Source organism: Besnoitia besnoiti, chromosome IV, assembly GCF_002563875.1.
Source record: "Besnoitia besnoiti strain Bb-Ger1 chromosome IV, whole genome shotgun sequence".
NCBI lineage: Eukaryota > Apicomplexa > Conoidasida > Eucoccidiorida > Sarcocystidae > Besnoitia > Besnoitia besnoiti.
The window spans coordinates 4549938-4574946 of NC_042359.1; the positions used below are offsets into that span (position 1 = coordinate 4549938).

Sequence of the window (25009 nt, forward strand, 5' to 3'; positions counted from 1 at the left end):
CTCCGCTCGCCCCGGATGTTGCAGCTCTCCGACAAAGCCTGGAGTCTTGAGAGATTATTATACTTCCGTCTGTCGCGTGCTGTTTCTCTTCGCCAGTGCCGTCGCACGCTTCTGCTGAAGGGCACGCCGCGTTCTTCACGGCTGCGACTCCGTCATTTTCAAGGCACAGAATAAATATCAGAGGGTGTCCCTGTTTGCGCTCGGTAACTTTAAGTTGCATTTTCCCCATCACCGAAAAGCTGGTTGCAGGCTTTCCGCTTGTTGTCTCACCCTCTATACACTTTGTCCTCTCTCGGCACCATGGCGTCTACCCTTAGCTCTGCATCTCAGGCTGCCTCTGGCTCAATTCAAGGAAAGGTCAGGAGGAGTTGTTTGTTTTCTCCAGCGAAATTCGCCTTGCTCGTGCTCACGGCCACTTTGGTGATTTACCCCGGTTGCCAATCGTTTTCAACGACTCGAGCAGTGACCGCAGAAACAGGGGCTACAGGTTGTGTTGAGGATGGCAACAAGACTATGTGCACATGCGCCGAACAGAGCGTCAAGGAAAATGGAAAAGGCATGTCCGCTGTCCTGTCAAAAGGCCAGAATATGCTCACACTGGACTGCCAGGGAAAGCTAGAGTTTGCGCCCAAAGCGGCAGACAACATTGTCTGCTCTCCACAGGAGGAGTTCCCTGGGTGCAAACTCGACCTCCACACACTCCTCTCCGGCAACCCGACCGACGTAAACTGGACAGAATGCGAACCTAAGGCCAAAAAAGAAGGCAAATGCAAGGCTCTTTCCATCCCGCAGGAGAGGCTCCCTTTCACTGACCAACAGTTTGCTGTTGGTTGCGTCAGTGCCGACAATCAGAAGAAGTGCAGAGTTGCAGTGACGATGAAGGCGAGGGCTAGCTTGACCGAAGGGCAAACAGTCACTTGTGCCTACGGAGCCGGTAGCAACCAGTTGCACCAAACTGTAAAGCTAAACCCGACACACAACAGCTTCACTCTGGTGTGCGGAGAGAAGGGAGAGGTGTTCCCGCAGAAGTACGACGAGACTTTTTGTACATCTGAGCCGAAGGGGAATGAGGAAGCCTGCAGTGGCAACTACCAGTCTGTTCTTCCTGGCTACGAGAAAGATTGGTGGAAGGAAGATAAAAAAGCGAGGTCGTTTACTTTTTCCATCCCGGTGGATCAGTTTCCGAGAGAGCCGACGAAGATTATCGTTGGATGCCAGCAGAGACTGCAGGAGCCGCACAGCGAGCAACAGAGGGATAGGGATGAAGCCTCAGGTCCAACTGTGTGTAACGTTGAGGTGACGGTCGACGCCGCTGCTCCGTTGTCTGCCAGGGCTGGCGGTGTGACACGTTTTCTAGCGTGCGTTGGTATGTTTGCAATGCCGCAGCTCTTCGCGTGAACATGATTTCCCAGAGGATGCAAAAACAAGCACAGTTTCCACGCGTGAGGCGGGTGCGCTTTCTGCACTAACAAAGACCTGAGTTGGTTACACACCAAAGCCTCTCCTTTCCATAGGGGAGACCGTATCAATGAGGTGTGCCAAGGCCCGAGCGCCTTCGCAGGCACCGTCCTGAGTTACGCTCACCTACTACGTACTGAGACACCGCTGCCGGCGAAAGGCACCTGCGGTGTGTGAGTATCGTATCGACAGTAGGGAATTGGCACCGCGGGCAGACAGCAGAGGCGCACTGTATGAAGTACTCAACTATTAGATGATTCTGCGCTGCTGCGAGACAAACTCTAGTGTAGCCGTTCGGGAAATAAAACATCGACAAGAGGGGTGTCTTCCCACGTGCGAGACGAAGGTATTGTGAGGCGCAAAAATATTACCATTTTAAGCTGACGGATGCTGTTATGTGATCGTGAGAGATGGACCCACGAGGAAGAACGGGGATTCGTAGTCCCCAAGGCGTCACCGCTCCGTCGCCAAGGGGCGTGCGCGCTCGTCTGACAGGAGCAAGTACGCCTCTCGCAAGGCACCCATGACTCGACAGAGGAACTCTGCAGCCTGCCAAACACCGAAAAGTCATTGTACGCGTTTCGCGCTTTCAAGGGAAAGCGGACGGCTAGTCGCACGCACGCCTTAGAAGAGGATCCAGGGCCCCAAAGACAATCTGGCTGTCACTCCCGTTGCGCGTCCTCGAGTTGCCGTTTATCGTACGCCCTTTTCTGTGTTTGTAGCATGCAAAGGCTTAAACAGAAACAGATGCAAATCGAGCTGAAAAGGTCGATGCACTTTACGGTGGTAGCGTGTAACAATACCATGAAGACGTGACAGGGTGTGCGCAATGTCTCCAGGAGAATTCCGATGTACCCCTGATTGAGCCTACAGGCTAAATCCGCACGTGGTCGGAGAAGCTGCGGATCCTTGATCTATACTTGAGCTAAAATCTCCAGCCGAGGTGGGTCATGTCGAACCCCATCGTTTTGAGACATGCTCCCTTTCTCCAATGTTCAGGACGTCGCATTCACCGTCTGCCACACCCGCCTCCAGGTGGGCTGTCTTGTCGGTGGCGACCCACCCGTCGCGAGCGCGCGATTCTGCGAAACGACACAGCACGCGCCTGGGCATCTCCGCTGTGTTCCAGTATCCGTTGTTGGCTATGTGGTTCTGTAGTGCTCTGCGCCTTCGAGACTGGGTCATTCAGAATCTAACGGTCCATGGAGTTGTGCCGCCCTGTGCGAGAGGAGACTCGTGGTCGGCGTTGCGAGTGCCAGTCTGCCGACTGTTGCCAAGGTAGCAGCGCCTTCCGCACGGATAACTCGCTGGAGTCACATAACCATTTCTTTCTCCGTCAAATCCTACACACGTAACAGATAATTCGCTGATTGCAGTTCCCAGGCACTGCGACAGCATCATATGACGCACCATGGAGCCCGAATCAGAGATATTTTACTATATCTGTGGTGTCTTCTCGGAGGCACGGAACGCAGAATTGCAGAGGAGAGGATGGTTGATTTCTAGCGTGAAGCTTCATGCTGTCATGATGCTTGCAGGTATAGTGGGACTTTTTGTCTATACGCACTCTTCCATCGTCGGAGCTCTGGCTGAGGTCCCAAGAGCCACCCCGTGCCCGAAAGTAGGCAACGAGACCACGTGCTCTTGCGACGTACAGGAGGGCAGGACAGGTGAGAAGCTGTTCTCCGCCGCCCTCTCGAGAGAGGCAAACGCGCTGGAGGTGGACTGCCAACGGGACTTGATATGTGCTCCGAAAGGGTTGGAAAAGAGCACTGTGTGCTCCGCGGAAGCTAGCAACTGGACAGCTTGCGACCTCGATCTTAACAAGCTTCTCGCCAACAACACGGCGCAAGTAACATGGACAGAATGCGCAAAGAAAGACAAGATAGCGGAAGGCCAGTGTAAGACCCTATCTATTCCACGCGAAAATTTCCCGTACGCCGATGAGCAGTTTACAGTCGGATGTACCCAGGGTGAAATTACCAAGTGCAAAGTGACAGTCTCGGTGACGGCAAGACCTTCCGTCACAGAAGGAGACACCGTCACGTGTGCCTACGGCGCCAGCAGCAATCCCTCTCACCAAGCTGTGACTTTAAGTCCATCCAAGAACAGCTTCACGCTGGTCTGTGGAGAGAAGGGAACGGTGTTGCCGACCAACTACCAGACGTCATTTTGTTCCCCAGGGTCAGAGGACGCAAAGAAGTCTTGCGAAGGTGACTACCAGACTATTCTCCCGGGATACGAAGGGAACTGGTGGCACAGTGACAGCAATGCCAATACGTTCACTCTCTCGATTCCAGCGGACAAATTTCCGACCGAAGAAGCAAAGATTATGGTCGGGTGCCACCAGAAGCAGCAGCTGAGCGCAGAGCAAAAGAGCGCACAGGGCGCATCGAGTCCCACGGTATGCAATGTTGTGGTGACCATTGAGGCGAGTTCCTTTGCAGTGTCTCCGGTCGAAAGAAGCTGGACGTGTTGGCTTTGGGCAGCTGGTGCCGTGGCCTTGGCGCACTCCGCGTGAGCTGAATCCCGCTCTTGGAATGAGGAGGCACTCCGTGAGGCTGCCTGAAACGTCTTTTTTGGAAGGTCATGGTGAGGCTTGAGATGTTTGGTTCGTTAAGGAAAGTTCAAGCACAAGACGTGCAGTCAGTGCACGAAGAATGTTCTCTGTCTACGATTAGCAGTGAAGATGGATACAGGCGCCTGGAGCGGATCGCGGCATGTTGACTCTCCGCAGCAGATGTACTCTAGTGTGAACTTCCTCGAAAGACACAGCAGCACACGTAACAGACGTTCGTCGGTACTTTCGAAACTAGGGCACGTTTTTGGGCAGGAAGCTTGAAGCACACCATACTTCATTTGCTCGGAATTTCGCACAGCAGACGAATGTTGCGCGCATAGTGCCTGCGACTCTGAGCAACCGCCACCGTGTTCAATTAATCACCAACAAATCAGTTGGTACTACATGTGGGTGGACAGCCCTACTTCTCACACCCTGGCACCGCATAGAGCTCAGTTAGAAGTCGGCATGCGGAGTCTCGGCTTGCTAGGAGACCAAAGAAACGTGGTAGAGGGAATGGCCGCGGGTGTTTACGAATCGCTATCGAAGGCGAAGCATTGTCCCGAATATTGCATACCGCCCTTGATGACCACGGCAACTCATGTCCGTTGCTGCCGTGCCTCCTCAAATGCTACGAGCCCCTCATGTATTCAGCGCCAACCGTAAGAAGAAGGCACAGTTAAAGCACAGACTCGGTCCAGTCCATCTCGCATGATCGTGCAGAACTCCTCTGCCGTCAGGTGGTTCTCAACTTCACCGAGCCGTACAGAGGTGCTGCAGTCCAGCCGGCATAGTCCGGGGTCGCGGCCTTTCCAGTGCGCAGGGAACGAGTACCAGGGTTCACCGAACACTCGTTACACCAGATTTCTGGCGTATTAAGCCTCAGGACTTATCACTCCGACTGCGCAAGAGACAACTGGGTAGCGCCCCCCGCCCCTCCCCGCTGGGGTTTTCTACCACCAGGTGGGCGTCGGGTAGATCGTCCCGCGGTGCTCCCTCATCCTGAGAAGACCCGAAATGAAAAGCGCGCAAGCGCATCGGCTCTGATGAGTTCTAGCTAATCCTTCTTCAATGTTTTCCCTGCAAACTGCGACATTTTTGCTGCGCTCCAGCGGCGCGCTTGCTCAGGCGTGGAGTGTCTTCGTAGGAGCGTGTTCACATGCAACCTCATGGTTGCATGGACGTCCTCGACGCGTTCCCTTCTCTGTCAACGTAACTGTTGTATATTTTCATAGGATTCCCTTGGCAACACTTCTCTGTAAAATGGTGAAGCACGAATCCGCCGAACTACGCTGTAAAGCCTTGCCCTTCTTCCGATGTAGATATCCACACGGGCATTCGTGTTTGGCACGGCAGTGGGGGTCAGTGTTTTATTTGGTATTTGCCAATTCCATTTTGCTGTTGGTCGGCACTTCATGCTTCGCCAATCATGTCCCGGAGGCAGCTGAAGCGCTCGGCTGCGTGGCAAGCGAGAGCGAGACCGTATGCACGTGCGACAATAAAACCCAGCTGACAACTCCTCTGGTCGCAAGTCTCTCTGACAAGAGGAATGTGCTCAACCTGGAGTGCAGAGATGGACTGCATTATGCTCCAGATGGACTATCACGCAAGAAGGTGTGCGATGCGAACTCTTCTACCCTCAAGTGTGGCGAAGATAACGGCCCCCCATGTATGGACATTGACGACCTCCTCGCAGGATCCCCGACCAACGTCCAGTGGACGGAAGTTAAGAAGAAAGCAACGGGGCAACCCAAGAGCCTGACAATCCCACCGGAAAACATTCCCTATATTGATGGGCACTTTGTGGTCGGCTGCTTGGACTCAGCGAGCAATGAAACGCCCAAGTGCAAAGTCGCTGTGACGGTGGAGGCCAGAGCTAGTTTGACAGACGGTCAGACTGTCACGTGTGCCTACGGCGCCAGCAGCAATCCCTCTCACCAAGCTGTGACTTTGAGTCCATCCAAGAACAGCTTTACTTTGGTGTGCGGAGAGAAGGGAACGGTGTTGCCGACCAACTACCAGACGTCATTTTGTTCCCCAGGGTCAGAGGACGCAAAGAAGTCTTGCGAAGGTGACTACCAGACTATTCTTCCGGGATACGAAGGAAAGTGGTGGGAGAAGCGCGAGGGTGCCGAATCGTATACTCTTTCCATTCCGGTCGACAAGTTCCCGAAGGAGCAGGCGAGGATTGTGGTCGGATGCGAACAGAAGGACGAGAGAGCCAATGTCAAGAACACAGCACCAAGTGGTAAAGGTCCTACTGTGTGCAGCGTAGATGTGACCATCGAGGCAGGCGCGTCTGCATCCCCGTCGTCACTGCCGGCGTCGGCGGACGCGGTGCTTTCCGGGGCTGCTGCACTCGTCGGTCTCATTCGTTCGTAAGCAGAGCTACCGCCGACCGAATTACCCGCAGAGTGCGGATGGTCCGTCTTCCTGCTTGTGGTAATGCGGGCTGTCTCTGACAACACAGGCACCACTGCAGACCACGGAAAACATATCGAGAAGGTCGTTCGTCGTCGCGCAGGTGTGGCATCTTTCGTATCGTTTACCTGCAGTTTTGGAACGCTTGGAAGGAACAGGGACCTTTTTGTTGCCGTGGTACACGTGTCGCTGGCTCCAGAGCTTGCGAGCGAGAAGGACGCACGTGCCTGACCTGGTGCTTAAGTAAATATGAATGAGCGTGGTTTTTGGGTGGGTATTCCAGGCCGTGTACGAATTCTAGAGTGACACGAATCCTACTACACTAAATCCTTCTGGTCGATTACTGGAGACCCGACGTAAACGTGCCGCTGGCGTCCAACAACCAGATTTATCCAACTACGCGCCACTCCCCGACAGAAACGCAACGTTGATCTGAGTCGTGAAAATATGACTCTCTGAGTGCCACTATCGCCAGTGTATCTCGTGCACCTGGTTTAGAAAGCTCTGGCGTTTCGACCGATGGCCAATGCATGAGATGGCGAACAAGAGACAGCCACGTTTGTTACAAACTGCAGGGAACAGGGAAGTTGCCTTCTCTAGAATACCAGATTCGCGCACAGCGTAGTTTATGGTTGTTTCGTTTCGGAAAGTGAGACACTCACAAACGCCAAATAACGTAGCTGTTGCCTAGGCGATTCGATTTAGTGGAGAGACAATTTGCGTTCACATTGCTATTTAGTAGATGACAGGCCCTTCAACACCACTCCCGAACTTCCAGGCCAAGGACAAGGGATAGAGATAGAGGAATGTTTCGGGGGGGTTCATGACGTCGCTTGGAGTCAGCTCTGTGGAGGCGAGAGAGAATGCGTAGCCACGACTTGGGGGACGGCTCTCGTACACTGCAAGGGCATTCCGTAGAGATGTATCGGCGTGGCGATTGGGACCCGGTTGCCGCAGAGGGGATCATGAACCGACGCAGCACAGAACGCGAAAGCAAAGTGCACACCGACCCCACAGCTGTGCGGTCCGTGAGTATATTATATATCACGGTACCACAAGGATACCAGATTACCCTCATTGTCTTTGTCAGTTGATACACGGTGTTCAATTGGTTCTATATCCACAATAGCCTTCTTAAATCTGCTCTGCTAATGCACTTAACCTGATGGCCACGGAAAGCACAAGATAGATAAACATATCTGGATGATTGCATATTAGCGGCTAAATATAAATCAAACATACGTGTAGTGACTGCTCACGTGAGCTACAGCAGTCCACAACAACGGCGAACGGGCAGCGATGTTCCATTTTAGGAGAGTGAACTTTGTGCCCGAGCAGTTCGATTCCGCTGCGTGTACCGATACCTTGGTTCCTCGGCTCTCGCAGTGCGAGAGCATGTGATAAATATGACTCACTGATGATGTAAACAGAGAGGCAAGTGTTTCTCTACCGAATGTGGCGCAACCTTGAAAAAACAAGTCCACCTGACCTGGGCGCGAAGCAGCGCGACTCCAGCATTTCGCCGAAGCCGTTCCTCAACTCCTCCACGACGAGTGCATTCTGGCGCTCACAGGCGATGAGGAAGTAGATGTCGTAGCCAGATATAATTCGGTCCTCGCGCCTCTGGGATCCTACACTGCGCTCGCCGCATCGAGGTCGCGTCGCCCGCGCGCAATCACCGGCCTGTCTTGCAGGAGGCGGCAACCCCCCCCCCCCCCCCCCCCCACCCCCCAACGCGAACCGTTGCCGCCGTCTGCCCTGGCATCATTACTGTGCATGCCCTCTTAATTTTCCAGCAGACAGGAATCATGCTGCGGTTTTCATCCTTTGAGCTGGAATACTCGTGGCCCAAAACTGTTTCTGCGTTTCACGCCCTCCATCCCGCCAGCCGAAACCTACGGCTCAAGCCGCGTAGTTCGCGCCAACTCGGGGTCTGCAACAGTGGCAAGGTGTAATGATAAACAACGTGCGCATTGCAGCAGTGAGGATTTAAGCAGTTTCTCAGACTAATCATCTCGCTCCTTCGTAGATTACGGTATAGATCGTTGACCTGACTTGACCTGATATTTCCAGGTGCTCTCTTGTCATGCCACGGGTCAGCTCGCGACCACGATGTACGCTAAACCTCCCGCCTTCGTCCGCTCTCCACGAGGTGCGCGACTGAGATACTGTTCGTCTTATCAGGTCGGACTGATGGTGTTGCTTTCTTCCATGGGTTTGATCGCTCTGTCTGTTCACACAACATTTTCTCACGTGCGGGCTCTGGCATCGGAAACAAAGCTAGTCCCCGAATGTATCCTGAGTGGCAAGGTGACCACCTGCACGTGCGATGTTACAAAAACCGTCGCAGAGGGGAAGGCTCAGGCTGCCATTTTATCGCAGACGAACAATGGAATCAAGTTAGAATGCAAGTCAGGTTTGGAATGCGCGCCGAAGGGTCTTAGCCAAACGGTGTGTACTGCGGAGGACGAGAGTTTAAGCGCCTGCAGCGTCGCCCTTCACACGCTTCTCGCCGACAACCAGAAGAACGTAACATGGACAGACTGTGCGCAGAGAGAGATTCCAGCGGCATCGACGTGCAAGACTCTCTCAGTCCCTCAGGATAACTTTCCATTCATCGACGAACGCTTTGCTGTTGGCTGTGCTGACGGCAATAACAGCAACCAGAAGATTTGTAAAGTTGCTGTGACGGTGACGGCGAGACCGTCCGTTACAGAGGGCCAGACCGTCAGGTGTGCCTACGGAGCCAACAGCAACCAGTCGCGTCAGTCCGTGACGCTGAGTCCCTCCAAGAACAACTTCACCCTGGTGTGCGGCGAGAAGGGAGAGGTGCTGCCGAAAAAGTACGACCAGGCTTATTGCCCAGCGGAACTGAAGGGCGATCAAGAGGCGTGCGACGGCAACTACAAGTCTATTTTGCCTGGCTACGAAGAGCAGTGGTGGGAGAAACGGGATGAGGGCAAATCGTACACGCTTTCGATTCCGGCTGATAAGTTCCCGAAGGAGCAGTCGAAGATTGTGGTCGGCTGCCAGCAGAAGACACAACAGACCGAGAGCAAGGTGACAGGGGAAGGCGTATCAGGCCCAACCCTGTGTGCTGTTGATGTGACGATCGAGGCCGGCGCCTCTCCATCACTGTCTGCAGTGAGTTCTCGTATCTCTCTGATGCTTTTGGGATCTGGTATTGCGGCCGCCGCAACGCAAGGCATTTGAGTGCATTGCTGGCTCGCGGAGCTTTACGAGTAGTCCCTGTGCACGTTCTCGGTTTCTGCAGTCGTATGTCTTGATTTCAGAGATTTGTGCATGTAGGCCAAAGACTCCCGTCCAGTCAAGTCTCGAAAAATTCGCTGCCCTCTTTCGTGATGAGGCTACTCGACGCATCCTTGTCTATGGGTGCTCCGAGACCACCCGCCGGGGGCAGGAAATCTTGCGCGCCACAGACTGCAACACGCCGCACTGCCACGTTATTGCCTGTTCAGGTCAGCTCGGTCGCTGGAACAAACAGGACTCCTCACGAGGCATTGCGTTGAGGCTTTCGCACCCCAGAAACATGGATCGCCAATCCACATTGAGACGCAGAGCCCTCACCTACGGTTCCAAAAACAGCGACAGAAAGGCACTGCCAGAGCACATACAGAGAATGGGACCGGAAACCCAGGGTTCGGGGAGTACTGCTAAGGGCCAAGTGCGTTAGAGCCAGACAATCTATTGGTGATCACGGGCATGAATGGACCGACTGTGTGCGGCTGCTTAAGAATATGTCAAACAGTTCGTGGTTACTGAACAATGAATATGTGGTCCAGCCAAGAACGGTCCTGTTGGCGGCATCCGCAGCTGCGCGGCTCTGATGGATGGAATCAGGCTTGCACTCGCCTGCCGTGTCCAATGAAGTAAAAACGAGCACAAAAAAGGGAACCGATTTACGCGCATAGTACTGCATTCCTCCGCCTTTTCTTGAAGCAGGTGATGCCGGCCCCTGCCAAGCAGAGCAGATCACCAGAGTCGCCCTTACCCAGGCACTCGACTCCCCGTTCCCACCACTCGCCAAATAGTAATTTTCCAACGCCGTTCACATGAAGGTAAATATGAATCTCCGCAACACACCTAGGTCCTAACCGTTCTTGAACAGTGCTGCTATTTTCGTGCACTGTAGTGCTGCGGTAGACCCGCGTCGGACGGGTCAAGTGCCGAATTGAAGTTGACTGAAGGGGAAGCGCTCTATTCCTGGCTATTTAATGGCATACAGCCGTATCAGACTCGCCTGGACCCCTCGAGTTGTTGTGCTTCGATTCACGCCGTCCTGTGTTAGCGACTATGCCAAAAGGAGCACACCGCGCACGTATCTATGTAGCGCCGCCGGGAAGTTGCGGCAGGAGCCGTTGTGAAGACAACTGAATTATCAAAAGCTTTCCTGGGACGTTTTCTGCGTGTAAAGGCAACATGAGGCTCGCCTTTGCCCGCTCGTCTTGAGATGGGAAAGAGTTGTTCCCATTTACCGACGGAACCTCACAAGTCAGCATGATTTTTCAACGCTGTTCAAGACATGTCGTGGCGCAGCAGCCATGGACGGGACATTTAAATTCTGCTTCGCTTCCGCTATGACGATCCGTGGAGTGTCCGCACCCCCTGTGATATGTCAGACTATGAACTAGAGATCGTCAGTCGGCGGGGAAGAGTGGAAACAATTCTTTATTGATCCGCTGCTAACCCTCTGCGCGACCCCGCGCCCCTTTGGACAGGACAGGACTTCCGCGTCGAGCCTCCCTCTCCGGCGCATTGTCCGGCCGGTCGGCAGCTGGGCGCAGTGGCTTGTCTTGTGAGAAGCAGAACGCCATCCGATCGAAACATGCAACAAACCTGCCACAGTGTGCATGCTCTTGAGGATTATCTGGCACCTGCTTCCTTTTAGAGGGGTCCAGGGGAAGGTCGAGTCAATTTTTCCCGTCTGCGACTATAGCCAGAGCATTGCCGGGATTTTTGGAGCATCCTCGCCCGGCATCACCTGTCTTGAGCGGTGAAGCTTCATATCTAGTTTGACTACCGCCGTTTTTAGTTTTCTGTCGGTTGTTTGTGCGTCCAACCCTCTCAATAAAGAATCATGGACTCACTCTCGCGTATGACGTACACCGAATTACGAGCTCCCGCTGCAGCTCCTTCGAGGCGGCTGCAATGGAGCTCATCGTTGGCCACTCGACGACATGCAGTGGTTTTAGTGTCATTTGTTTGCACGGTTTTTCTGTTCTGCGATGCCGTAGATGCAGTGGCTGCCAAAGTAACTCCCGGCTGTGGTGGGAGTGACAAAGGTGCCGTATGCACCTGCGATGAAACCTCCAAAGCTGAGAACCCACTGACGGTGATCATATCAGAGGGGAAGAATACGCTCCATCTGCAGTGCAAGGAGCCCCTGGTTTATGCCCCAGACCTATTGAAAAAGAAGACAGTAGGCAATGCAGAGAATACAACCTTGAAATGCACCGGCGGCGAGCAGACGTCTTCATGTATTGACATCGACCAGCTGCTCTTTGGATCCCCAACCGACGTTCATTGGACGGACGCCACACCGCTTGAGAAAGCAGACGGACAATCCAAGAGCCTGACCATTCCATCAGAAAACCTTCCGTACGTTGACGGGCAATTTGTAGTTGGTTGCACTGAGAAAGGAGGAGGAAACCCCAAGTGTAGAGTCGCCGTGACTGTGAAGGCCAGAGCTAGCGTGGCAGACGGTCAGACTGTCACTTGCGCCTACGGCACCAGCAGCAACACTTCTCACCAGACTGTGACTTTGAGCCAAGCCAAGAACAGCTTCACTCTGGTCTGTGGAGAAAAGGGAGCGGTGTTGCCGACGAACTACAAAGCTGCGTACTGCTCCTCGGAAATAAAGGACGGGGAAGACACTTGCGGTGGAGACTATAAGACCATGCTTCCTGGCTATGCGGAGAAGTGGTGGAAAACAGATGCCCAACGCAACTCCTTTGCATTTTCGATTCCCGTTGACGAGTTCCCGAAAAATGAGGCAAATATGGTGGTTGGTTGTCAGCAGAAGCCGTCATCCGGAGGCGAGGGAATTCCAGAAGGCGTATCAGGCTCAACGGTATGTAGTGTTGAAGTGACTATCGATCCTAGTGCATCCTCATCCATAATTACGAGGGTGGAAGGCGTGCGCTTTTTGTTCGTTGTTGCCCCAACGCTTGCCGCAATCGCCAGCGTGTAGACAAGCAGGGTTTAGCGTGTAGACAGAGAATCATTTTTTGGTTCGTAGTTCAGTATCACTCGATCTCCGTTGTTAGTCGGCACGTGATTACCAAGGGTGTGCCCCACTGACTGGTGTTCCGTTCGTACTTCAGCTCGGGAGACCAGACATCATGAGGGCAGTTTCTGTTGTGGCCAACAGGCGGTATATGCTGATCACATACATACAGCAACGAAATCGTGGACACAAGAGGCGCTCTTTTCACGCATCTCGCCGGCGCAGGTTCCTGAGCATATCCGAGCGACTGGTCGGCGCAGAGGCGGGGTAGGACAACAAGCCGGCTCGAGTTTCCTTGTGTGCTTGTCTTTGCCTCTCACCAAAACTGGCGCTTCAAATCCTTCTGTCCATCTCCAGTATGCGAAGAGCCCTACAAGTGGCGGGATTACTCACATGCTTGCTGCTAGCACGCATTGCCCTTTCTGTCTATGGCCTTCTCAACAAAAAGCAGAGAGACCCGGGTTACGGGGCACTAGGCCATCTGCATAGCACGCGTGTCTACCTAGTTGCTCGGCGGCGCTCTTTCAGCGGGAGCACGGCGGTCAGCCCTTTTAGTTTCCGAAGAGCGCGTCACGTCCATTTTGTCAATCCCTGGCCTCGCAGCGATCCACTTTCAAACTTAGAAGCGCGTCATTGGCGAAAGGCGGCCCACTTCAGTGCAACAGTACATTTCATAGAAGTGATCTTGCAAGACCAGCAAAGTCCTGAAGATTCAGATGGTACCGCCTCACTAAGTCACGTGCAGCGCTTGTTTCAGACAGGTTGCAGCCCTCCTGGGATGCTGTCTCTATCGAGGCATGGGAGTGGGAGGTGAGGGCTGCGGTTTAAGAGAAGGTACCGCTGCAGAAAATGACGCAGCATGCAGCCGGCGGCTTCACGCTACAGTGCTCTGGCCGCCGCTTCTTGCTTGTAGACAAATGAATGACCGGAGCACGCTCGTCGCCGTCCTCTTGCCAAATACTCGCAGGGAGATGGTATAGCCATCTAGAGGCGAGAAGACTGCCGTCCTGGAATAGAAGTTCCGCGGTTGGCAGCTTCCCAAAAACAGGGTTGGCCCTGGTGACGCTGTCTCTTTTGTCGGAGGGGCTGCCTTCAAACAGAGGGCTGTGAGATCTTTTCTCGAATGGAGCGTTGCCCTTCGGAACGGCAAAGCCATGAAACACAACGAGCCAGGTCCGCCGCACGCAGCACCATGGCTCCCCTTGACATAGTGGGCACGAGAGGCTCGTGCTTGTGTTCTTGACTAACGATACTGTGGCTTCGATTGTGCTAGGGCTCTGCCACCGCCGCAAAGCCTCTATGAGGCACGTGCCTACGTCCTGAGTAAGTGGAGGCGAGAGGTGGAATTACCTCAGCTGTTACGCACGCACTGCGAAAATACAAACTCTGTCGGACCCCGAAGACGCGCCAAGGGAAAATAGAATACTCAAGGGCATTTCCATGCTGGACCTCGAAGAGCCACTTCGTGAAAACGGAGAGACTTCAGGAACAGTCCCGGGCGTGCCTCGAAGGAAGGGGTCGGGCGGAAAGACATGGTATCTGCCGCCCCTCGGGATCCTGTTCGTCCAACGCGGTTTTGATGAGCAAGAAACTGTCTGTAGGTAGGGTTTAAAGTATCTTTGCGTGCCGGCGGAGCAGCGTGAGATGATCGCTATTTCTGTCGAGACGACATCAGCTTGCAAGATGCTCCAACCCCCGCGGGTCACGTCTGTTCCTTAGCGTGCTCGAGGATCTACTGGTGAGTTCGCAGTGGAACCCCCGTGCCTCAAGGAGTGCCTGTCTTGTCAAGACAGAGAAGCGCAAAAAGCCGCAGTTGCGCTGGGGAAGCTCCATGTTTGTTTCTGGTCCTGTTCGGTCGTTCTCAGAAAGAGCCGTTGCGAGGCTTCAGCGCCCACCCCTTTTCGGCACGCCGTTGAGTTTCTGAATTCTATTCAGCGTGAGCTTTTGTAGACGAGCGCCGGAGGTGGCAGCCCCTGCAACCGTTCACCGCTTCTCAATCCACGGTATAGGCAGAACTGTCTCTCTTTGATTGCCTTAGGCGGGAAACACCATCGAGAATTCTTGTGACTTTATACATTTCCTTCGTGCTCCTTGGCCGTCTGTCGCACGATGGCGTCTGCTCGAGTTTTGGCTTGCCGACCCTCTCAGGCAGGCGCCACGGGAGTGAAGGGAGGTGTGCAACGGAGAGGTTTGCTGCCTTTGCGACTGCGTGTATCCGTTCTAGCGCTTTTTGCCGCTACAGCTCTTTGTTCTGGCTCTTCATCACCTCGCACCATACATGCACTGGCTGTGAATTCTTTGTCCGCCGAATGCGGAGCGAGCGGCCACGAGACCACTTGCATCTGCGCCGAAGCGAGTCTAAAGACAAGCGAACAGAAATCGAGTGCTGTTATCTCGAAGGAGACAAATGTGCTCGAGGTAGATTGCAAGGGCGAACTAAAGTTCGCACCCACGGGGGCGGGAAACAGTCTTGTCTGTCCTGCAGGGTCAGACGGCTTAAACAACTGCCAGCTCGACATTAACAAGCTTCTTACAAAGCAACAGAACGCTGTACAGTGGCAAAACTGTGACCAGGAGTCAAAGGTGCCGGAACAGTGCAAGAGCTTGACTATCCCGGAAGAAAGCCTTCCGTTTGCCGACGAAGGTTTTTCTGTGGGTTGTGTCGACAAGACGCAAGGTGACAAAAAGCTATGCCAAGTCGCTGTGACAATCAAAGCCAGAGCTAGCGAGACAAACGGTCAGACTGTCACGTGTGCCTACGGCGCCAGCAGCAATGAATCTCGTCAAGCCGTCACGCTCAACCCATCCAAGAACAGCTTCACTCTAGTCTGTGGAGACAAGGGAACCGTGCTGCCCACGAACTACGAGACCAAGTTTTGCTCTTCGGATCCAGAGAAGGCGAAGGAGACTTGCGACGGAGACTACCAGTCGATTCTGCCGGGATTCGAGGAAGGCTGGTGGAAAAACGACGATCCCACCGCCAACTCGTTCACTCTGTCGATTCCGGTGGAGAAGTTCCCGAAGGAGCAGGCGAAGATGGTCGTCGCATGCCAGCAGGAAAAAGAGAGCTCGGGCAGCAAGACAGTTCAATGGGAGGCGGCAACATCCAGTGTGTGTAGAGTCGACGTTACTATTGAGGCGGGTTCTCCTGCCTCCTTGTCCCTGGGCTCGCGGCACTTTTCCTCTTGGCTTCTGGCATTCGCCGTCACCTTCGTAATGGCTCGCGGCATTTGAAAAATCTCGCCGGCGGCAAATGCGGAACGGCGCGTGCGCGACGGATGTAGGGGTGCCCTCAGCCCTGTTTTGACTTGAGAGGAACCCGAAATGGCGCAGCCTCCCACCTCGTACGCGCAAGCGGAACGCTCAATGAGCGATGGCGCTTCATGTGGAAGTCCTTTTCTGCTTGTTCAAGCGAGGTTTATATGATTCATGTTGCCTCCGAAGCTGGCGATTACAGTCCTTGGGGCGGCTGTCGGGAGGGGCTTTATGCTGAGGCGCGTGTCACGGCAGAGCCCGTCTAGCGCCCCTCTCGTGATTAAGTTGAGCAAAAACCTCACTTCGTTAACCTCGCACGGCCTTTTGAATGCCCTATGCTGAGCGCATAGGACAGCCTCGTGACTGCCTAACCGTCGTCGCTGGTTTTCTGGATGAGACTCGATTCAGCCAACATGGCAAAGGAAAGAACTCAACATTTTTTCCTGGTCTGCGCCCTGCCCAGGAAGGCCCGGGGAGGTTCTCTGAAACGTGAGGGTACAGGAATTAACGCCTAAGTAGCCGTCACGGGTCGCAGAGATGTAAGCTACCGCGGCTGAACCACCCTCGGAGTGCGACTAGAAATGAGGTACTAACAGAAAATAGCCTCGTCACCGGCACCTAAAAGGGAAGACGCCCGTGGCGCTAACGCTCGCCGGTGGTTGCAGATTCAGCGCCTCCGACTTGTTCCGTGGGCAAGCGCTGCTGTAGTGTGCATGCCCCCGTCAACACTTCTGCTAGAGTTCCTGAGGCGTTCAGCGCACGCAAACCTCCCCTCAATCGTTGAATATTCACGAGTATCGTTTACTCAATCTGTAGAAGTACCGAGGCACGGGTTATCACGCGGTCGGGTGGCGCATGCGTTACATAGACGGAAAAAGACCGGTAAACCCTCCCTGCCTATGTTCAGGTAACAAGAGCAAGTGCTGGCTCAACGCGACTTATCACCGTTACCGGGCGGATGTGCCCGCAAACTCGCGCACGGTCTCGGGGAGCACAGCAGATTCACTCCACCCTAGTTTCCGATGTGAAATGTGCGTGCTGCTCACTGCTGGTATCGTTCATGTCCATGCCCAGGGGATGCTGGAGAACAAAACACCATGACAAGAAGAAACTATTCGACGGGGTATATGCGGCGTGCTCGCTCTCTCGCGGCGGGTATGAGATATCAGGGCAGACGACTTTTGCTTGAAACAAAGAATATCTCTGTGCAACTCACTGTACGCTTTCACATGCCACAGGGCCTGATTTCCTAGCATATCATCTCCGCTGGGTAGCTCTACTTGAAGTCCTGAAGGGCAGTTGAGCGACCGCGCCACACACATTTGCCGCGGGTGCGCCTCGGGCGAGTGGCTGTCTTGCGAACGGCAACAGGACCGCATGCGACTGCAGAGGAGGGGCGGAATAACACATGTCTTGGCGACCTCCAGGAAGACGCCACGTTTCCTGTTGTTTGTCCTTTTGCAAAAAAGAAGGCAGCGCCTCTGGCATATGCGCTTTTGTCCGTCATCGCACGCGGCGAGCAAGTACCTTTGCCCTACAGCTGCTGTTGCTGTTCCATCATTCAGCGCGCAGGAGCACCCGTTTTGGCGCGAGTTTTCCCGTGTCTTGCTCTGACGCACGCTGGCGATCTAGTACATCTCTGGAAGTCTGGCGATTGTGTCTTTCCTTTTCTTAAATCTCAACCAGCTTTTGACGATGCTGACCGTCCCAGCTCTGCCAGACACGCCCTCAGAAACCGCCTCCGGAGCCATGAAGCGATTGGCGCCGCGCAAAAGTTGCCTGTCATCTCGACGGCGACTTGCGGTTCTAGCAGCGATAGCCAGTGCCGCGGTTTATTCTGGCTACCCGTCGTTTTCTACCGCAGGAGCTCTGGCTGCATCCTCAGCTGCCACTGGCTGCGCTGTGGACGGCGCAGAAACAACATGTACTTGCGGTGGACAAGTCGGCGAAACCGGGAAGAACTGGTCCGCCATTTTGTCGAAAAAAACAAATATCCTCACGCTGAAGTGCGGTGAACAGATGCAGTGTGTGCCTCAAGCGGCGGGGGGTCATACGGTCTGTTCAGCGACGACTCCCGAACTGGCGTCCTGCAATCTCGACCTTCACACGCTTCTCGCGGGAGAGACGAGCGATGTCACGTGGAAAGACTGCTCGGTAGAAAGAAATGCGACAGGGAAATGCCTGCAATTGACTATTCCCGAGGGAAATCTGCCCCATGTGGACGGAATGTTTGCTGTCGGTTGCACAGGTGCACCGAGGCAACCCGAGAAATGTAGAGTTGCTGTGACGGTCGAGGCGAGGCCTTCTGTTACAGAGGGACAGACCGTCACATGTGCCTACGGCGCCAGCAGCAACCCAACCCGTCAAGCCGTGACTCTGAGCCCGACACAGAACAGCTTCACTCTGGTGTGTGGAGACAAGGGAGAGGTGCTGCCGAAGAATTACGAGGATGTATTCTGTTCGTCGGAATTGAAGGGGGATCAAGATGTCTGCAAGGGAGACTACACCTCCATTCTGCAAGCTTACCAAAAGAACTGGTGGGAGCACGACAAGAAAGCGAACGTCAATTCGTACAAGCTTTCGATTCCGGTCGACAAGTTCCCGACGGAGCAGTCAAAGATTGTGGTCGGATGTCAGCAGAAGGAGTCCTCGTCCGAGGAGATGAAAACGACGGAGGACGCGGTAAAGTCTGCCCTGTGCACAGTTGATGTGACGATCGAAGCCAGCTCCGCTTCGTCATGGTCTGTTATTTCTGGCTATGTATTTGCTTTGCTTGTGGGGTCGTGTACCGCTGCGGTCGGCACTCTTGTCGTTTAAAGCACGTCTGTTGGGCGTTTAAGGTTTCAAGCCGCCATTGGTTCCCCTCAGAGCTGTCTTGTGGCTTGGAAACAACTGCCGCAAGCCATGGTTTCAAATTGCTTCCCTCTTCTCTTCCTATGGATCCATACGCATCTTGCGTCATACCGCCGTTCCCCGAGCGCGAGATGCTTGCTGGATGCAGACTGCACAGCATCAGTGATGCCATATATCCAGAGAGGTTAGGGCTTCGAATCAATCTGTGAAAGCGCAGAATGAGTTGTCGGAGTGTGAAACATAGAGGGGGTAGACAATGGCACTGGGGGATGTTCCAAACGTTCCTGATATTCGGTTCCCCTTGGCGCGAAAAAGGTCCGTTGATATTAACGCCCGAACGAGAACCTTCGCTGCCGGAGGCCTGGGGTGACTGGGTCGGCTAGCTAGTTATTCAATGGCGATACGATCGCCGATAGTGTTATGCTGAATTTCTTGTGGCAGAGTCGCCTGCCTGAGGGAAACAGGATTCTTGCCATGGTTCAAGCCGACCATGGGGCGGCTGCAGGGCGCGCTCGCAACGGTTCTCCTCTCAGAAAACTCTGTAATCCAGGTGTGGGGAATGCGGAAGCGTAAGGTGGATTTTTAAGCTTCTTTGAGCCCAGCCAGTTTTTGCCGCATGCTGAACACCCGTAGACATGGCGGAGCCAGTGAGCTGCGTCAGAATTCACCGTTGCACGAGTACTCAACAGCGAATATGTCGCCGAGTAAAGAACGGCACGGATGCTGGCCGTGCCTGTCAGCCACTGGCTAGAAGTTGGGCCTCGCTTTTACTTTATGATGCAGCACTCGCTGAAGGGCACAGGTGAATGGGTTCGACCACACTCGTCACTGGACTCTTTGTTCCTCGCGTCTCCTTCAGGCGTCGGCTAGAGTGTCCCGAGATTTGAACGGAGGCGCGAAAGAATGTAGTATCTCGAAGTCTGTTTAACACCGTTTATAAGTCTCGTGTTTTCTGCTGTCCAGTCGGGGTCTGGTGTGACGTGTATGGCAGCGAAGCTGACGAAAGTTTCAAGAAGCACGTTCGCCTTGGGGGACAAACAATATGAAGATTGCAGACGATGTTTGTTCGTGACGTCATGTTGTGGGGTTTGGCCCTATAGGCAGCAGCGGGAAAGCCATCACGTAAGTGAAGAAATTATGTTATTTAGCGGCGATGTCGAGGCGGAGCTACCGGAGACTAGGCACGTAACACCACGTCCCGGTCGCTTTGCGAATCAGCGTGTGTCTTTGCTCTGTTGTGCGAGCAGCTAGGAGGCAAACTAGCCATGCGGCGAATGCCGCTGTGTAGCTTTCTTATTCTTCGTGTGGATGTCCGTCGCTTGCAGCTCGATCCCGGTCCGCGCCTCCAGAGCTAAGGTCGCACGGCGAGGGCGTCACCCCCTCACCCGTTCCGCCCCAGTTCTGCCGGCGGCCGATTGACCAGCCGGCGGAACTGGCAAGGAAGCGGCATGTGTCTCGTGAGGACTAAAAGCTAGGCTGACTGCTGTGGCAGCGCGCAAGAGAAGTGGGTGCGCCCTCGGGGTCTGTTTGGGTACTCTTGCCTCTTTTTCAGCTGGTTCCATATATATCAAACGCCAATATATGCGGTTTCAGATGCAACGAGCGTCACATTGTTGCCGGGGTCTTTGGAACACCACCTCGTGGCATTAACATCCATCTGACCCGACGTGCCACGTCTGATGTGGCAGGAGGCGTTTCAAGCCTTCATCTGATTGCTTCGGTGCTCGCCTCTTTTCTTCTCGAAAAAAGGAAAATGTTCTCGAGCATATTACCCCCTGGATTCCAAGTCCCCTTGGCAACGCCGGTGAGCCATCCGCAGGGGGTGCCGCGCTGGACGTTGCTGCGATGGTCAGTGGGATTTGCCGTGCTCACCAGCACTGTTTCGCCGTATGACAACGTACCATTTTCCCCCATAGAGGGGGCGCATGCTGCCGCCGAGACTTCTCCTCGTGAGGTGAGTGGTAGCGAAACTCCCTGCATCTCTGACGCGGAGTTCAAGCCTAAGAAGTCACGACCTGCAGTCATATCAGAAGCGAAGAGTATGCTGACCCTTGACTGCAAGAATGTCTCGCAGTATGCGCCAGAAAAATTGGAAGGAGAGAAGGTGTGTGCTGCAGGCAATGCCGACCTCGAATGACACAGTGGCGAAACACCTTCCGAATGTATCGACATCGACAAGCGTCTCTCACAGTCCACAACCAACCTCCAGCAGACAGAGCCGCAACGCAGGCGAAAGCAGAGGGACAACCCAGGAGCCTGACCGTCCCACCGGAAAACCTGTCGCATGTTGACGAGGTATTTGTAATCGGCTGCATGGACTCAGCACAACAAACCCGCAAGTGCAATGTCGCTGTGACAGTGGAAGCCCGGAAAAGCGAGACAGCCGGTCAGATTATCACCTGTGCCTATGGCGCCAACAGCAATGAATCCCGTCAAGCCTTGATTCTCAACCCATCCAAGGACAGCTTCACTCTGGTCTGTGGAGAGAAGGGAACGGTGTTGCCGGCGAACTACGAGACAAGTTTTTGCTCATCGGATCCAGAGAAGGCGAAGGAGACTTGCGATGGAGACTACCAGTCGATTCTGCCGGGATTCGAGAACGGCTGGTGGAAGAAAGAAGAGCCCACCTCTCCCAACTCGTTCACTTTGTCGATTCCGGTTGAGGAGTTCCCGAAGGAGCAGGCGAAGATGCTGGTCGGATGCCGGCAGACGGAACCGAAACCGGAGCCTACGTCTGGCAAAGGTGATGCACCTGCGTCCAGGGTGTGTAAAGTCGACGATGCGATCGAGGCCAGGTCGCCTGCCTCCTTGTCGCTGAAGTCGCGGGACCCCTGGACTGCTTGCGAATGCATGTGTCCAATACTCTTGAGGAAACACAGAGCCAGGGTGTGACAGAAACGGTTTCCTGGCACATGGTCATCGGCGGAGAAGCTTCTCAACCAACTTGCTCTCTAGCGCCAGCTTCGGCAATCTGTTTTTCTAGCAAGAGTCGGCCTATCTGCATATAGCTTCTATAGGCCAAACTTTGGGCCTCATCGAAAGCCATAGCAGCTGCATTCGCGGGAGAGCCCCCGTTTAACACGGGAGCGCGACTGACGGAGCACTCCCCACATCGCTACTGAGAGAATAGGCGACAGCAAACGTACTCCTTGGCAGCCGCAGCGAGAGATAATTTTCGAAAGATGAATTCGAGGGCCTCTTGTGCCACAGCGTTGCGCGATGGTAGTCTGAGGCGTGCCAGTGGCTTCGGTTCGATTGTCCTAGGTCCCTGCAACCGACACGCAGCGTCTGGCGAGTACATGCTCGGACGATGGATGAGTCAGATACTGTTGGCGTGCGCTGGAGTTGTCTCGACTGTTACAGATGCACGGCATAGATATGCATACTGTGGACGCCAAAGACTCGTCACTAAAAGAGAATATCCGCGAGCATATCTCCTGGAGGACCTCGATGAGTCAGTCATCGGAACCGAGATATTTCTCACACCAGTGCCTGAGGTCGATCCCGACCGAAGGGGGTCGACCGGAGAGCCAGTGAATCATTTGGACCTCCCCCAATGCCTTCTTCAAAGTCGATTCCTGAAATGTAGAACAGGAATGCGTCCATGGAAAACCTTTAGGGCTCAAGGGCACGGCATGCGAGCAACGTGGACTGCTCTCCCTCCCTTACAGGCGTATTCAGCCACCAGGGCCTTCCGATTGCCGACCTCGCCACGCTCCTTCAGCTTATATCGGGATTTCGCCTCTCGTAGAGCGTGCGCGAGAGTCTCCTCTGCATGCACAGGTGCCACTCGCTTCCAGCGCAGGCTGTCTTGCCAAGACAGGCGAGTGCGCAGCACCGCACGCGGATTGGGGGAATCGACTAATTTGTCTGTTTTCCTGTTTTGGTCTACCTCAACAAGCTTATGGAGAGGCGTCTCGGCCAAGCAAAAGACTAGTTCCTCATCTGCCTCGTTTCTTTACCGCGTCGTGGACGTCAGCATTCGTAGAGATCTAGCAGTGACGGCGCGTGTAACCGTTCATCGTTTGTCGAACTGTGGAGCGCGTAATATTAGGTTTTTGCGCTTTTCGAGGTCCGCCGCTCCACTTTGACTCTGGTGGCGGCGTCTTCGTTTTCTGTGTCTCACTCCCCGTAGTTGCAGAATCATGCTTCGTCCAACGGTGTTTTGCTCTTCCGCTCAGGCGTTCTTCCCAGCCATGGTGGAAAGAGCACAGGGGAGAGAGCGGCTGCGTTCGAGACTGGCGCTATCTGTTCTAAAGATTATTGCCACTATAGTCGTTTTTTCGGGGGTTCCATTGCTGCCCGGGACAGGGGCAGAAGAGGTGACATCCGTGTCCCCCGCCTGTACTGCGAGTGTCTCCGAAACCACGTGCACGTGCTCCGATCCGGCAGCCGCCGCCAGCGCAGCCGCCGCCAGCGAGAGCAAGCAGTCGGCTACGCTGTCGAAAGACACCAACATTCTCAGCGTCAACTGCAGCGGCGACCTTCAGTTCGCACCAACAAGGGACGAAGACACTATGGTCTGTTCAGCAACGGCCGAGGACCTTCAGGGGTGCAACGTCGACATTCGCGAGCTTCTGTTTGGAGAACCGAAAGACGTCAAGTGGAAACAGTGCGAGGCACAAGAAGAAAAGAGCATTCCAAAATGCAAGGCACTGACTATTCCCCAGGATAACCTTCCATTTGTCGACGAGTCCTTTGCTGTGGGGTGTGCCACGGTCAACAACGGCAAGGTATGCAAAATCCCCGTGACAATGAAGGCCAGAGCTAGCGAGACAAACGGTCAGACTGTCACCTGTGCATATGGCGCCGACAGCAACACGTCTCGTCAAGCCGTGACTCTCAGTCCATCCAAGAACAGCTTCACTCTGGTCTGTGGAGACAAGGGAACCGTGTTGCCCACGAACTACGATACTAAGTTTTGCTACTCGGATCCAGATGACACGAGTACGACATGCGACGGAGACTACGAGTCGATTCTGCCGGGATTCGAGAGCAGCTGGTGGAAAAAAGAAAGGCTCACCGCCGCCAACTCGTTCACTTTGTCGATTCCGGTGGAGAAGTTCCCGAAGGAGCAGGCGAAGATGGTCGTCGCATGCCAGCAGGAAAAAGAAGGCTTGGGCAGCAAGACAGTTCAAGGGGAGGCGGCAACATCCAGTGTGTGTACAGTTGATGTCACTATTCAGGCGGGTTCTCCTGCCTCTTTGTCACTGGGCTCGTGGCACTTTTCATCTTGGCTTCTGGCATTCGCCGTCGCCTTGGTGATGGCTCGCGGCGTATGAAAGGGTTCGCCGGCGAAAACGGCGTCAACGGCTGCACGTCAAGCTAATCCTCGTTTTATGTTCGCAGATACGAGACTATGTTAGAAGATATATAGTGCCTTGGCTTCTGCCGCTGACAATGCTTCAGCCAGAGAAACGCGGGCTTGGGGGTGGATCCTATGCCGTATCCGGAAGCAGGGCAGTGGTAGTTCTTGCCTTGCTGTCGATAACGAACTCGTGGGGAGTCAAGAGACCGCGCCAAGAGTGGTCGGCGTCTCGCGACACGCGTTGTTTAGACATCTCGGAAATCACTGATGCGTGCCGAAAAGGCAGTGTGAGCAGGCATACGCGTCACGGTCGTTTTCGTGGGTAGCTGGGGTGGCGTCGCAACCACAAAGCGCTCTCCAGTTCTGTTTAGACTAATTTATGCACTTATTTAAACAGCTCTTCATATGGATAAACAACTGTATGTTTGCCAACAGCGTGTAGATCAACATGTGTCCAACTTTTCGACGGAAAGCAGAGGCCACAAGAACAGGAACTCGAGCACGAAGCAACAGGGGAACTGGCCGCCCACCCAACTTGCTCTCTAGCAGCAGCTGCGGCGGTGTGTTAGTTTATTATAAGCAGACAGGGCAGCAGAACATTTCGATGGGCCAGATTTTGGGTCCCATCGAAATCCACTGCTGTTTAGTTCGCACGCGAGTACCCGCTTTCTACAGGAGCGCGACTGTCGGAGTAAGTCGACTACGTAGCTATGGTCTGTGTACAAATGATCCGCGACCCAGAGCTTTTCGACAAAAAGGCTATAGTTCGTAGAATAATGAATATGACGACTCGATTGTCAGATACAGACAATCACGCTTTCATAATTTCGGAACACCCCCGCCCCACTGGACCGCTCGTCCCTTCCTACCGATAAGATCTGGCGCATGCACTGCACTGATGGACAAC

At 54.2% G+C, this 25009-nt stretch overlaps 6 protein-coding genes across 6 annotated transcripts; all 6 read left to right on the top strand.

Annotated features, from left to right (window-relative positions):
- Positions 1 to 300: 300 nt before the first annotated feature.
- On the top strand, positions 301 to 1398 carry BESB_057360 (SAG-related sequence; the record flags this gene model as incomplete). Its single annotated transcript, XM_029364171.1, has 1 exon — positions 301 to 1398. One exon carries the CDS (start codon positions 301 to 303, stop codon positions 1396 to 1398), a length of 1098 nt encoding a protein of 365 aa, XP_029220094.1.
- A 1588-nt stretch (positions 1399 to 2986) lies between these two features.
- BESB_057370 (SAG-related sequence) lies at positions 2987 to 6400 on the top strand (the record flags this gene model as incomplete). Its single annotated transcript, XM_029364172.1, has 3 exons — positions 2987 to 3862; positions 3948 to 4050; positions 5463 to 6400. The coding sequence occupies 3 exons, from the start codon at positions 2987 to 2989 to the stop codon at positions 6398 to 6400; spliced, it is 1917 nt and encodes a 638-aa protein (XP_029220095.1).
- Positions 6401 to 8551: 2151 nt separating this feature from the next.
- On the top strand, positions 8552 to 9652 carry BESB_057380 (SAG-related sequence; the record flags this gene model as incomplete). The annotated part of the gene is made up of 1 exon (XM_029364173.1): positions 8552 to 9652. The coding sequence occupies one exon, from the start codon at positions 8552 to 8554 to the stop codon at positions 9650 to 9652; it is 1101 nt and encodes a 366-aa protein (XP_029220096.1).
- Positions 9653 to 11537: 1885 nt separating this feature from the next.
- On the top strand, positions 11538 to 12650 carry BESB_057390 (SAG-related sequence; the record flags this gene model as incomplete). Its single annotated transcript, XM_029364174.1, has 1 exon — positions 11538 to 12650. One exon carries the CDS (start codon positions 11538 to 11540, stop codon positions 12648 to 12650), a length of 1113 nt encoding a protein of 370 aa, XP_029220097.1.
- Positions 12651 to 14795: 2145 nt separating this feature from the next.
- BESB_057400 (SAG-related sequence) lies at positions 14796 to 15920 on the top strand (the record flags this gene model as incomplete). Its single annotated transcript, XM_029364175.1, has 1 exon — positions 14796 to 15920. The coding sequence occupies one exon, from the start codon at positions 14796 to 14798 to the stop codon at positions 15918 to 15920; it is 1125 nt and encodes a 374-aa protein (XP_029220098.1).
- A 1716-nt stretch (positions 15921 to 17636) lies between these two features.
- On the top strand, positions 17637 to 24076 carry BESB_057410 (uncharacterized protein; the record flags this gene model as incomplete). The annotated part of the gene is made up of 6 exons (XM_029364176.1): positions 17637 to 18623; positions 19236 to 19344; positions 19895 to 19916; positions 20483 to 20598; positions 21118 to 21537; positions 23106 to 24076. 6 exons carry the CDS (start codon positions 17637 to 17639, stop codon positions 24074 to 24076), a joined length of 2625 nt encoding a protein of 874 aa, XP_029220099.1.
- Positions 24077 to 25009: the final 933 nt, after the last annotated feature.